The sequence below is a fragment of the Heptranchias perlo genome, chromosome 26 (assembly GCF_035084215.1).
Source record: "Heptranchias perlo isolate sHepPer1 chromosome 26, sHepPer1.hap1, whole genome shotgun sequence".
Classification (NCBI taxonomy): domain Eukaryota; kingdom Metazoa; phylum Chordata; class Chondrichthyes; order Hexanchiformes; family Hexanchidae; genus Heptranchias; species Heptranchias perlo.
In genome coordinates this window covers 29019046-29032437 of record NC_090350.1, presented here as the reverse complement: position 1 = coordinate 29032437, position 13392 = coordinate 29019046, and the positions used below count along the sequence as shown (strand labels likewise).

At 41.0% G+C, this 13392-nt stretch overlaps 1 protein-coding gene across 1 annotated transcript in view; it reads left to right on the top strand.

Annotated features, from left to right (window-relative positions):
- Window positions 1–13392, top strand: part of hdac1 (histone deacetylase 1) — a 35151-nt gene that overhangs the window by 20173 nt on the left and 1586 nt on the right. Inside the window, exons 7-13 of the mRNA XM_068006650.1 lie at window positions 2426–2518; window positions 2865–2973; window positions 4009–4149; window positions 5869–5977; window positions 8248–8378; window positions 10353–10502; window positions 12654–12711. Of these exons, the coding sequence (XP_067862751.1) occupies window positions 2426–2518; window positions 2865–2973; window positions 4009–4149; window positions 5869–5977; window positions 8248–8378; window positions 10353–10502; window positions 12654–12711 (791 nt within the window). The remainder of the gene's footprint in view (window positions 1–2425; window positions 2519–2864; window positions 2974–4008; window positions 4150–5868; window positions 5978–8247; window positions 8379–10352; window positions 10503–12653; window positions 12712–13392) is intronic.

Here is a 13392-nt window from a genome sequence, read left to right as displayed (position 1 = left end):
CCAAGTCGCACGCTGTCCTCACTTGGACATATATTGCCATTCCTTCATTGCTGCTGGGTCAAAATCTTGTATTTCCTACCAGACACCATTGTAGAAGCCCCATCCCTACAAGGACTGCAGTGATTTAAGGGAACAGTGCACCACCACCATCTCAGGGCAACTATGGATGGGCAGTAAATGTGGCCATGCCAGCATCGCTCATGTCAGAGGAGGATATGAAGGAATGGCAGTATATGTCCAAGTGAGGACAGCGTGCGACTTGGAGGCAATTTCCCATAACATTGCTGCTCGTCTTTCTCAATGGTTGAGGTCGCAGAGCTGGGAGGTGCTGTCAAAGTGCCAGAGGAGGATATGAAACGATTGTCTGAGCTGTGGAAAAGGAACTGGTTCTGAAAAAATCAGCAAGGGTGGATAAGTCACTGTGTCCTGATAACCTACACCCTAGGCTGTTTAAAGAAGTCAAGAGAGGCGATAGCAGAGGCTGCAATTTTTCAGTTAACCTTAAATATGCAAATTTTCCTTTGGGACTGGAGAGTTGCGAATGTAATGGATAAACCAAGTAACTACAAATCAGTTAATTTAATGTCAGTTGTGGGCAAACTCTTAGAATCCATAATTTGTGTGAACATTTAAAAATTCGTAGGTTAATAAAGGACAGCCAGTGAAGATTTGTTAAAGGCAAGTTGTTTTTGACAAAGTTTGTTTCTTTTGAAGTGACCGGATAGATAAAGGGAATGCAATGGGTGCAGTGCATGTGGATTTTCAGAACTAATTCGATAATGTCAAGAGACTTCTTTGAACAATTCAATTGTATTGTATTTTTTATTAATTCTCGGTATGTGGGCGTCGCTGGCAAGGTCTGTATTTATTGCCATCCCGAGTTGCCCTTGAGAAGGCAGTGGTGGGCCACTGTCTTGAACCGCTGCATTCTATGTTGTGGTGAAGGTGCTCCCATAAGAGGACATGTAGTGGCTTATAACTAAACTTGACTGATGGACAGAAAACAGAGTTTTGATAAATGGGTGTTGCTTTTATTGGAGAGGGGTTGGAAGTGGTATACTGCAGAGGTCTGTGGTGCATCCTCTTTTGTTCTCGGCACAGTCCTCGCTGCTTATAATGGGCACATTGGTGTTGACTCGATATTCCCACGATAAGCAGTGGAGGATGAAACTGGAATTTCTAAACTTAAATAAAAGAGATACATACACATGGGTTTAGAGGGTTAGTGCCCAAAGTACATAAATCACAACACAAATGAAATGAAAACAAATAAACCTGTTCATGCCGTTAAATATCTATTTTTGGGTTTGTGATACCTCTACTCGCAATTTGAACTAATATGATTAGCATTTAGACCTAGTTAGCAGTACAAACTGAAAGATATTTAATAAACAATTAAGATATCTGACTTGAAAAGCGTGGCATCAACCGATCTATTCATGTCAAAATGCCCGTTCTTGGCCCTGTAAGTGGGAGTATGGGCAGTTATTGTGTACTGAGCACCTCTTTTATTGTGATTTGTGTGAAATGAGTACATACAGTTTATTTTGTTTAATTCTCCTCCCCTCCTCAAGTGGTATCAGGATATTTTAGAGGATTTCAGATGACTAGGAAATCTAACTTCACAGTTAATCTATTCCTTTCAACTTATAACTTTTAATGATCGAGCCATTAAATGGTAGATACAGAAAATTAATTATTAAGTTTGTTAAAAATAATTTTAACGAGGTGCAAAGAGCTTCTTGAATTACCCAAAACAGCCAGCCTGCTTAATATGTTTTAAGCAACACCTTTGTAATTGACGCCTATGGTGATGCAAAATGGTTATCATTAATTGCCCGGTATAGGCAGTTGCCTGCCATAAGAGTGGGAGGTACAAGTGGTGGGGACTGTATATATACATGATGTGGGCTTGGGTATAGGGAGCACAATGTCAAATTTAGCTGAAAAAATAATGGATTTGACAAACAGCAAGGAGGACTGCAAAAGCTTTCAGGATGACGCAAACAAGTTAATGGAAAGGGCAGACAGGTGGAAGATGCAATTTAATGTGCATGTAAGTGTGAAGAAAAATGGGAGTATACTCAATGGAAAGATGTTGAAGGATGTGAATGAACCTCATGGTTCAAATACATAATTCCCTGAAAGCGTGAGAATATAGATCTATAAAGCCATTAAAAAAGGCTAACAGCACTTTGGGTTTTATTAATAGGGACCTAGATTACCAGACTAAAGAAGTAATAAATTTTTACAAAACATTGGTTACGCCACTGTTATGGAGTATCATTGCATCTTTGTTAATATGAACTTTTAAAATGTATTTTTTCATATATACTAATAGAAGGCACATCTAGGGGAAATGCGTCTTTAGTTATAAGTTTGACTTGTGTGAAGCTGATTTGAGCCGTTTCTTTTTGCTGCACAGGATATAGGTGCAGGCAAAGGCAAGTACTATGCTGTAAATTTCCCATTGAGAGATGGAATCGATGATGAATCTTATGAAGCCATATTCAAACCTGTAAGTGGTTCCTTTACTCACTATTAAATTCCAAATGCAGTTCTCCTAAAGCTAATTTATAGTACAACAAAACTCTTAACGTCATACTTATTTTGGAAGTTTTGCGCTGCCACAGCTTGATCCTCTAGCTGTTTGGTTGTGCGGTCATTCCTGGTTCCACTAGCCGCCTGTTTTTTGTATAAAGTACAGGAATGAAGTTCTGAATTTCTTTTGGCTTCGCGGTGTTCTTTGATGCGGAACATTTCTTTGTATGTTCTAAGCTGAATTACACGTGTACAGATTGTTTGTAGGCAAGTTGTGTGGGACTTCAGTACAATGTTGTAAAAACTTTTCTCTTTCTCACTAGATTATATGTAAGGTGATGGAGATGTACCAGCCTAGTGCCATTGCATTGCAGTGTGGTGCTGATTCTTTGTCTGGGGATAGACTGGGTTGCTTTAATCTTACTATTAAAGGTACAGTAATCCATTTTTAATGTACATATATGTGTCTACATGAATGCATGAGCTCACTCAGGTGATGTCTGATTTGTGGTCACCCATGTATGTTTTTCATTTGTTAGGATGCAAGAAAGGGAACTTGATGTGGATATAAAAACCCTGTAAATAAATTATTTTGCACCCCATCTCCTCAAATATTTTCTCCCCTCTCTTTAAGGTGCTCACTCATCCTGGAACTTTACCCCAGCACGTCAGTAGCCCTCTAATGTCTCACTCAAATGACCATTCTTCCTGAACTGTGCGACGCAGCAGATAGTGTGTTTGCATAAGATATCATCAGTCCACTTGTGTAACAGCTTGTAGAAAGAGTAACATTCCTATATAATCCTGCAATTTTGCCTTCTCATTTCTCCACTGAAGGCAGCAAGCCATGTTGGGGTACATTTGAATGACGTACCATGCTCTGGTACCTTGTACATGCAGAATGGTCTTTACAGTGAGTATCAGTTGTTGGGGCTTATTGCAGCTGATCTTATTCCTGTACTCTCCTGATGTGAATTAACTTTGCTGGTACTAGCCTGGTTCTGCTGCATACACGCCCGGTAATGGCTTTTCTGGGATCAGACGGTACCAGATCAATCTTTTATGCGGGTCTGAAATACTGATTTCCATTGAAATCAAAGCTGCTACAGAATACATGCAGGCAGCCTCCTTAAGCTGTATCACCAGAGCAGCTGAGGAGGGGAAGGGAGACCTGAAATGGCAGTCTCATGGATATTCAGTTTAGTTGTGCATATGTTTTCTGTAGAGAAATGGTGTATTTTACACACAAAGCACTTCCCTAGCAATTTTTCCTCCAAGATTTTGATAATTCTCCTAAGAAGTACAGCTTCTATACATTTGACATCTATCATACCAGATAACGATTGAAGTGACCCTACAGGACAGTCTCATAGCATATCTGGTAGGGTTTTCTCATCATGTGAAGAGAGTCTTGAACGATTAAGCACAGTTTTATAGAAAACTGGTTCTTAATTTTTTTTTAAACAGGCCATGCCAAGTGTGTTGAATTTGTGAAGACTTTTAATTTACCTTTACTGATGCTGGGAGGAGGAGGATATACAATTCGCAATGTGGCTCGATGCTGGACGTATGAGACATCTGTTGCTTTGGATTCAGAGATTCCAAATGGTAAGATAATTTGCTGTTTATAAGTCTTCATTTGGGTGGGTGGAAACGTGCATTGGATGCCTAGAGCCCTGAAGTTCCATATTAGCCTCTGCTGATATTTGCTCCTGGACTGAGGTTCAAATGAGCACGATAAGCAAGGTTAGGTAAGGGAAGCCACAACTATAATTAAAAATACTAGGCATCATTAAAGCCGGAACTTTTGTAAATTATGCTACGGATTTGAGATTCAAAGTCTAGATGTGTTGCACAGCATATTTATCCCAATCCTGTGCAGACAGTGTTTTGGATTGCCCTTGCACCTTCTGCTCCTCTGTGAAGTATCTCAGATTTATTAATATATTAGCAAATCTCCTGTGATGCTACTCACCAATGAGTTAAAGGATATGATATCGGGGGAGGGGGATGGGGATAGCCTGGTTCAAGGGAGGCTTAAGGCTTCCTTGTGAGATCTGGAGGAGCTCTCCTGGCTTAACAGAAAACCTGAAAAATAAATTGTAAACTTCCCTGCTGGGCCTCTTTTGGGCCAGGATCTGCCTGGAAAGGGAGCCGACACTGCCATCCCCCACCCAGGGCTCAGGCCTCTGGTTGAGATTACCGATCAGGGCCTGATGACCTCATCGGACCCAGACTGCATATTTAAAACAGGATCCTGCTTCCTTCCTGCCGGTGTCCTGCTTGTCTGCTCAGAAGAGCAGGTTAATATGGGGACAAGCCAGGAAGGAAGCAGGATCGGTGGGGGTAACTGACACCCATTATTTTAACTGATCCCTGCCTGGTTTCCAGCATCGGGGCAGTTAAAATCCGGGCCCAAATGTCTGTGCCTCAGCGTTGCGACAGCAGTCATCGGTGCGCTCACCCAATACTACTATTCCTTGCTCTTCAACCAAAGAGCATGTGTAATGGGTCTCTGGCTGAGGCTACGGTTCCGAGGCTCAGTCCAGGATTTGGGGCTGAGAATAGCTGCAAGTAGTGACGTGGTTTTGGGTTCCAGTGTTGGGAATGTGGAGAGGTGTCTCAGGAAACGAAAGGTGTATATAGCGTTGGTCCCACATGCAGCTCTCTCTAGAGGGGTGTGGATGTGCCCCTGCTTGTGCATCACCATTAAAGAGTAAGGGTAATGTTGGGAGGAGTACATTCAGTATAAAATTTCTTCTTGCTCTCCTCCCCCACTACCCAACACCAGTATGTTACCTTGTAGGAAAAATTTAATTTTTAAGCTTCCATTTTAGACCTCCGCTGCAGCAACAATTGACTATAATCAGCCTTTACTTGGTACTGAATTTTTATGTCTGGCAGCAGTATCTATGAAACCGGAAACTTAAAAAAAAAAGCAGCTCTTTGGGTAGTTATAGTAATATTTTTGGAGCCTTAACAGAGAGAAGTACTTTACACTGGCCCTATTTCCTGTACTTGCCTTTTGCTTTAATGATAGTGACTCACTAAGTTTATCAAGAAAACATTTGCACCTGATTACCTGGAATTAACATGATGTGTATATATTGTAATGTCGCAAAGGAAGTTTTGAATTTGGACTTGATGGCTGTTGTGAAGAAGAGGGGAGAAGATTTAATGACTGGCTTGGAAGTACGCTTTCAAATTGACCAGTCCCTCCACTAATACTGATTTTATTATTTATGAAGTGGCCAGTCTATTGGAAATTATTATAAATTCTATGCTGGAGGAGAAATAAATATAAATTAATTAAGTTTGTGGTTTCAGAACTACCATACAACGATTACTTTGAGTACTTTGGACCAGACTTTAAGCTACACATCAGTCCTTCCAATATGACAAACCAGAACACCAGTGAATACCTCGAGAAGATAAAGTATGTAATGTCCTTCATTGATATTATTGGTGCTGCCATGTGACACCTCCTTATTTAATTATTTTCTAGGTAGGCAGTATAGCTCACATGCATATCTGTCCTGTGCTTTATAAAAGTGGGAAATGTGTTACAAATGAATACCAGTTCTTAAACAATGTCTCACTTCCACAAAAGTGAATAACATTGTAGGATGTCTGATCAAATTAATCCAAATAACATGAAGCAAGTAGACTGTGCTGAGCAGTTCTGCAGTGCTTTATGAACACTTAACAGCTTGTATAAATTCATCTTGGTTTACAAAGGATTTCACCCCTATTGAAATAAGACCATTTGTTTCCGTTAACCTTATGTGAATTCTGTAACTTTACAGTAGCCATGTATTGATATAAATTAGATGTCAAATAGAGCCTTGCTAGTAGAAGTTGGGAGAATTGGGTTATTATGCTATAGCACTACCTCTTGCATCTATTGACGCTCTGTACTACCAGTGGAACAACAATTTGCATTTATATAGTGCTTTTAAAATAGAAAAACAGAAGAGTAATGAGACAAAAATTGACCTTGAGCCAAAGGAGGAGTGGAGACCAAAAGTTTGGTCGAAGTGGTGGATTTTAAGGAGGATCTTAAACAAGGAGAGGGAAGTCTAGAGGCGGAGAGGTTTAGGGAGGGAATTCCTGACGTCAACAAAGGGCAAAGGGACGGAGGATGCAGAAGAGGCCGGAGCCAGAGGAACGCAGAGTTCTTGGGTGGGGTGGGGAGAATGATTGTAGAGCTGGAGTAGGTTACAGAAACCATAGAGGGATTTAAACAGGAGGATGAGAATTTCAAATTGGCTCCCAGTCCCCCAACACCTCCACAGTAGAGAAGTGAGCATTGGGCTGATGGGAGAGTGGGACTTGGTGCGGGATAGGATATGGGCAGCAGAGATTCGGATGATCTGAAGTTTATGGAGGAAGGGAGGCTGGCCAGGAGATCATTGCAGAGAGGACGAGGAGAGAAAATGCACCATCGTCGCAGAGGATGTCAATTGTGACTTTGATTAGGGTTGTTTCAGTGCTGCGGCAATGGCAGAAATCTGATTGGAAAGATTCAAACATGGAGCTGTGGAAAGATTGGCATGGATTTGGGAAGCAACAATATGCTCAAGGACTTTTAAAGAGGAAAGCGAAGTTGGAGATGGGGCGGCAGCTTACAAGGACAGAGGGGTCAAGTGTGGTGGAGGAAAGGAACTTCGCAAAATTATCCTGAGTGTCACTGGAATATTACTGACAAAAGTTAAAATTGGGTTTTGTTTGTACAGTGACATATAGACAGATGGCTTAGTTCTTGCTTAAATAAGTTTCCTAAACTATTAAATCTAGCCAAATATCGAACATTGAAAGAAAAAGTAGAAATGGTATCTGTTAAATTAATCTTTGTTATCCAGATATAACTAATGCTTGTAGTTTGAGTTCAGGTGAGTTGTTGAATATTGTTCATAACTGGCAGCTGGAAATATTTATTTTGAGTGACTGACTTGTGCTTGCAAATGATAAATGGCTTTTCTCAAGAAAAGTCTCAAGGAAACTTCACTCCTGGTTATACTCATCCAGCTGAAAGATGCTTTTGTGGATTTTTTTTTAAATTGTGGCTTATAGAACTGCACAACTAAGAGGAGTGACATTGGTACAGAGAGCTGTGTCCAGTAAATTATACCCTTGTAGTCTGAACTGAATAGGAGGGAGATCTACCCTTCCAGCTTAGTCAGCTGCTCAGTGCTATTAAATGTGCATGGTTAAATGGTTCATAAAAATACAACAGCTCAATTGTGGTGGGATGTAGAAATGATAAGTCATTCAAATTTCCATTAAAACAGATAAGATGCTTTGCTTTGGAAGCACAAGTCAGTCACTCAAAATAAATGTTTCCAGCTGCCAGTTATGAACAATATTCAACAAGTCACCTGAACTCAAACTACAAGCATTAGTTATATCTGGATAACAAAGATTAATTTAATCTTGATATGGGGCTTGGAGATGCCTTTGAACTATTTCCTAATTGAATGATGGTGGCGATAAATAGAAAAACAGCAAATGCTGGCAATACACAGGCCAGTCAGGTTCTGTTAAAGATCTCAACCATAGTGTCAAATGATGTGTTTCTAGCATGTTCTGTTTTTATTGTGGTGATTTATGTGTTTGAGATGTAAAATTATTTGCTTCCTTTTTTAAGCCAAATTACAGTTTTCACTGTGTCCCACAGAAGAGTAATTATCGGCTATAAATTTTCAGGCAACGTTTGTTTGAAAACCTGCGAATGCTGCCCCATGCCCCAGGTGTTCAGATGCAGGCTATCCCAGAGGATGCAGTTCCGGAAGATAGTGGGGATGAGGAGGAAGAAGATACGGACAAACGCATTTCAAGTGAGTTTTGTTTAATGTTTGTGTTGAATACTTAGCATTGTAAATGTAGAAATTATAGAACATTTCATTATTTCTAGTTTCAGAATAGTCAGCTGACAATACCTAAGTTATATTGCAGGCTGAGCATGGCTGCAACTCTTGTTGCCCGGAGAGAGCTCTGTCCTTGCATACATACCAGATTTACTAGAGATGGTATTTGCAGCCGAGCCCAATCCCATCCTCATTAGGTGGCCACACAGATGCACTCCCTTCAGGAGTCTCTGGATAGCAACTAGGAGTGATTGGGTTTTTTTTCATTACTCGGGGGTATGAAGCTAATTGTAGGGCGCTGCTATCTTGATCACAGGGATTGAACCTGGACTTTTCTGGTCTGTATTGCTCACCTCATTGGATAAACCTACTGAACAAATGGGGAAATTAAGACAACTTATAGAAATTGGGCACTATACCAATATACTGCTTGTATGGCCTGTGGCCTGCACCCTGCCAAAGGCCAAGAAACATAGCCACCACATTAAGATTCATTGTATGCCCCTCTCCGAATGTATGTTAGATGTAAACTTACAGCGAATGTTTATTTGAAAACCTGTAGATACCGCCCCTTGCACCTGGTGTTCAAATGCAGGTTATCCCAGAGGATGCAGTTTGAGGAGAGTGGGTATGATGAACCGAAGTAGGCCATTCAGCCCCTCGAGCCTGTCCCGCCATTCAATTAGATCATGGCTGATCTGTATCTTAACTCCCTGCCCGCCTTGGTTTCCTAACCCTTAACCCTTAATATCCTTGCCTAACAAAAATGAAGGAAGATGCATACAGCCCCACTGAACATTGGAGGAGCTTCTCTCCATGTTTTTGAAAGTAACTTGGTGTAATGGGAGGCCGAGTTTGCACCTGCTCTCTTTTCAGATGGTATTTTTTGGACTCGATGTAGCTTAATACCCACAAAAAAAATGTAATATACTTTGAGGTCAAGCAATGATAAAGCCACTTGCCAGATTTTTTAAAATGTAATTCAGTTTGGAGCCTATTTTGATTCTTGCATTTATTAAGAAACAGCTATCCGGTTGTATTTTTATTTTAAAGTCAAAGCAGCCACCCAATGACTCAGTGGATATCCAGACTACCCAATGTAATGTGGAATCATACAAACCAGATGGATCCCATATTTCATCTTTGATCTGTACTAAGTTAATGCATTTCAGCTGCTGTGACGGTGGGGGCCCTACAGTTGGCTTGAATATAACTGGGCTAGGGGAAGGACAGGGAGGCCAGGGTTTCTGCTCCTCGTTGCTCTAATGTATTTCCTACTGGAAGTGTCCAGTGAGGGTAGTACATTGTTTTCTTGCTGTGTCCTACCAATCACCTGCTGTTGCAGGGCAAAAAAAGCCTGCTGAAACCCACCATGCACGTTCTAAAATGAAGAAAAGCCACTTAGACAAAGTAAGAATGATGGTGCCTGTGGTCCCCATGCCAGCAAGAAGCACCATCTTCAGAATAAGGAAAGGAAATGTAGGAGGGAAGAAAGCTGGAATCAAGGTAATAGTCGTACAGAAACATCAATCTTGTAAAAGATAAGCATTATTCAGAGAGTATTCTCAATACTTGGAGGATGTGTTTAATGGATATAAGCACTGGCAGGTGTTCATGGTAAATGTCTCAAAGTATTTTGAATATTGACCGAGAAAAATGGGGGGGAAAGGAAAACGTAGGGAATTGTATCATGCGCTTCTGGTGAAATTTCTGATTTAAGGAAAAGCAGCATAGGGTAACTTCAGGCAATCTCCAGCCAACACCTGTTACTCAAAGCAGTTCACTTAGCATCTGAATTTGGGATTGGGGTGGGAGTGGGTGGGTGGCAGTGGAATCTTTGAAGAGTCTAAATGTCTTGTTATATACCACACCAAGCTAAACATCACCTGCAAATCAAAAAATGTCTTCAAATTTTTCTTTACGTTTTGCTTTCTTTTTCGACAGTCCGTGCTTCAGATAAGAGAATAGCATGCGATGAAGAATTCTCAGATTCTGAAGATGAAGGGGAAGGAGGTCGGCGAAACGCTGCAAATTACAAAAAACTAAAGCGTGCCAAAGTAGAAGAAGAAAAAGAGGGAGAAGAGAAAAAAGCAGGTTGGTGACAGTTCAACCATTGTGCTGAAAGTGAATTTAAAGTTTTCACAGTTCATTAAGTCCTGGCACCAACACTGCAGTGCCAGATTCAGTATTACTGTTATTGCAGAAGTGTCAGGAATAAGGAATTGACCCTATTGGATTCCAGTTGGATGGAGGAAACGCCAGCAATACTATGTTGCCACTCTGTATTTGGGGAGGAAAAGCCTGACTCAACATGTGCCTGAAGCATAGGTGTCTTGATCAGCACAGCAACAGTAGAGGAAAAGATGTGAAAACAGTTTGAGTGAGGCTGTACTTGCAAAGTTTACTGAGTTGAAAGTACTGCATTAGGCGTATTTAACGCTCAAAAAAAAAAATTAGGAATGGCTAGAGATGTGCCTCATGTGAACAGTATTGGTGATGTGCCGAGAAAGGGGCATTTCATGTACAGATATTGTGGAGACTTATGGAAAAGAGGTTGTGGATACCAAAAAGGTAATGGTATCAAATCTGTCTCCCAACAGATACTCCATGAATTTCACTGACAATAGGTCTGGCTCAGTCAGGAGAAAATAGTACTACTGTTATTGCTGGTGAGAAGAAAAGGTCTCCAGCAATGGAGGATCAATCTAGTGTGCAGTGAGGGTATATAATATGGTACTGTAAATGTAAATTAGACAGATTTATGAAGGTGCCTGGAACCCAGTGTGGGTGGCTGTACAAAACAGTATGTTAATAGGGATTAGTTAAAGAAACAAGAACAGGAGGAAATAAATGGCAGACCTATTAAAAGGTCCAGTAATAAAGGATGTTGAGCAGTTTTAGATATCAAGATTGAAAATGTTTATTTTAATATATAAGTGGAATGCCTGAATACTCTGAGCGTTTAATTTTGCCTGGCCAAAAAGTTGGCTTCATACGTGTTGGATCAGCAATGATGCATATAAAATAATCATCAACTTGCATTTATATAGTGCCTTTAACTTAGTAAAAATGTCCCACGATGCTTCACAGGAGTGTTATCATCCAAAATTTTGAATCTGAGCCACATAGAGAATAAAATGTGTTGCTTTTTTTTAAACTTTATCTCTCACTTGCTAAATTTGTCCTTTTCCTCATTATGTTGACTATTTGGAGTATAGATCCACTTCGGGTTGCCTGCCAGGACCTCTCTGACTGGCTGTTATGCACAGAATATTGGCGAGCTGCTCTTTCATGGGGGCATCATAACTGAGCTCAATCAAGTACGTATGCGTTCACACATACGCACTTCCAGTGGGAATCATTGGAAAGTGATCAGGAGTGGCAGCCATAACTGGTTTATCACCTTCCTAACTCTGGCCAGTTGTGATGCCCCTCCACAGAACTCTGTTTGAGATCAGACAATTTAGCACATACCTAGGACCTTTGTGATCTGTATGGTTCAACTGTTTTGTGTGGGCTGAATTTTACAGTAAATGGAGGATGGGAGGCCAGTCAAGGAGCATTGGAATAGTTAGGTCTTGTGGTGACAACGGCATCGATGAGGGTTTCAGCGGCAGATGGTCTGAGCCAGGGGCAGAGGCGGAAGTAGACAGTCTTTGTGATGGAGAGGATATTGGGTCCGAAGCTCAGCTCGAAGTTGAATAGAATGCCGTGGCTGCCAACAGTCTGGTTGAACCTGAGACAGTGGCTGGGAAGGGGATATGGTGTTGTTTAATAGGCAACACCTTGTGTACAAATGGCACCCTTCCTTTTCAAGGACATTGCTTGTTCATCCATGTCTGCAGTATGTATTTTACTCCTTTAAAGTTGGGGTCTCTACTCAGTATAAGCAATGATGTGGAGATGCCGGTGATGGACTGGGGTTGACAAATGTAAGGAATCTTTACAACACCAGGTTATAGTCCAACTGTTTTATTTGAAAATCACAAGCTTTCGGAGGCTTTCTCCTTCGTCAGGTGAGTGTGCTCACCTGACGAAGGAGAAAGCCTCCGAAAGCTTGTGATTTTCAAATAAAACAGTTGGACTATAACCTGGTGTTGTAAGATCCTTACAGTATAAGCAAAGTTTGTTTCAGGTTTTATAAATATTTCCTGCTGTGATGCAACATCTACTTTTTGTCTGATCAAAAATGCTTGGCATCTCAACTTCAGATTAAATAATGATAAAAATGCTTTTCATTTCTAGATGGGAAAGAGGAAGAAAAGGCCAAAGATGGTGTTCCAGAGAAATTAGAAAATAAAGGGTATGGGTTATTTTTCATGTATAAAACATTACAGGTTTATTTTTTTAAAGGGCAAAAATAAAAAGCTCTCAAAATTGTCTGCTTGTTTCCCATACTAGCTCATTTTATTTTGTTCTATTTATTGTCTTCGGTCTCCCTCTGTATGCCTTATACACTATTTCTGTTTGACTTTGTCCTCATGTCTTTTCTCTGCCTCCTCTCCTGTATGTTTTAATCTTCCTACGCACACCTCTTTCCTGTGTATGAGAAGTTCCTCCTGCTAGCGGTCTCTTGTGCAGTTGTTAAACTCTGTCGTGTGCAGTTTGTCATGTTATGTCCTGTCGAGCCCATGGCCTTCTGCACCTCTCTTGCTTGCATGTGCTCTGCCTCTCACGCTCTTTTTGCCTCGCACGCGTATGCTCTCTGCAATTCTGTAGGTGCACACTGATCCCAGCGCACGTGTTCTCCCTCTTTTACGCCTATTCTTTTGCAAGGCATGCTTTCCCACATCGTGGCTTGTGTTCTATCATATGTCGACCTTCTGCATCTCTCTTGCTGACTCACTCTTCCGCCTCTCCCTCACTCATGCATGTGCTTTCTTATACATGCTGTCTCCTTTCTGTCTGTCTCGTGCGCTCACGCTCTCCTCTCTCTCTTCCTCTGTCCTACCCGCACTCTGACTCTTCTCTCCATGTTTTCAGT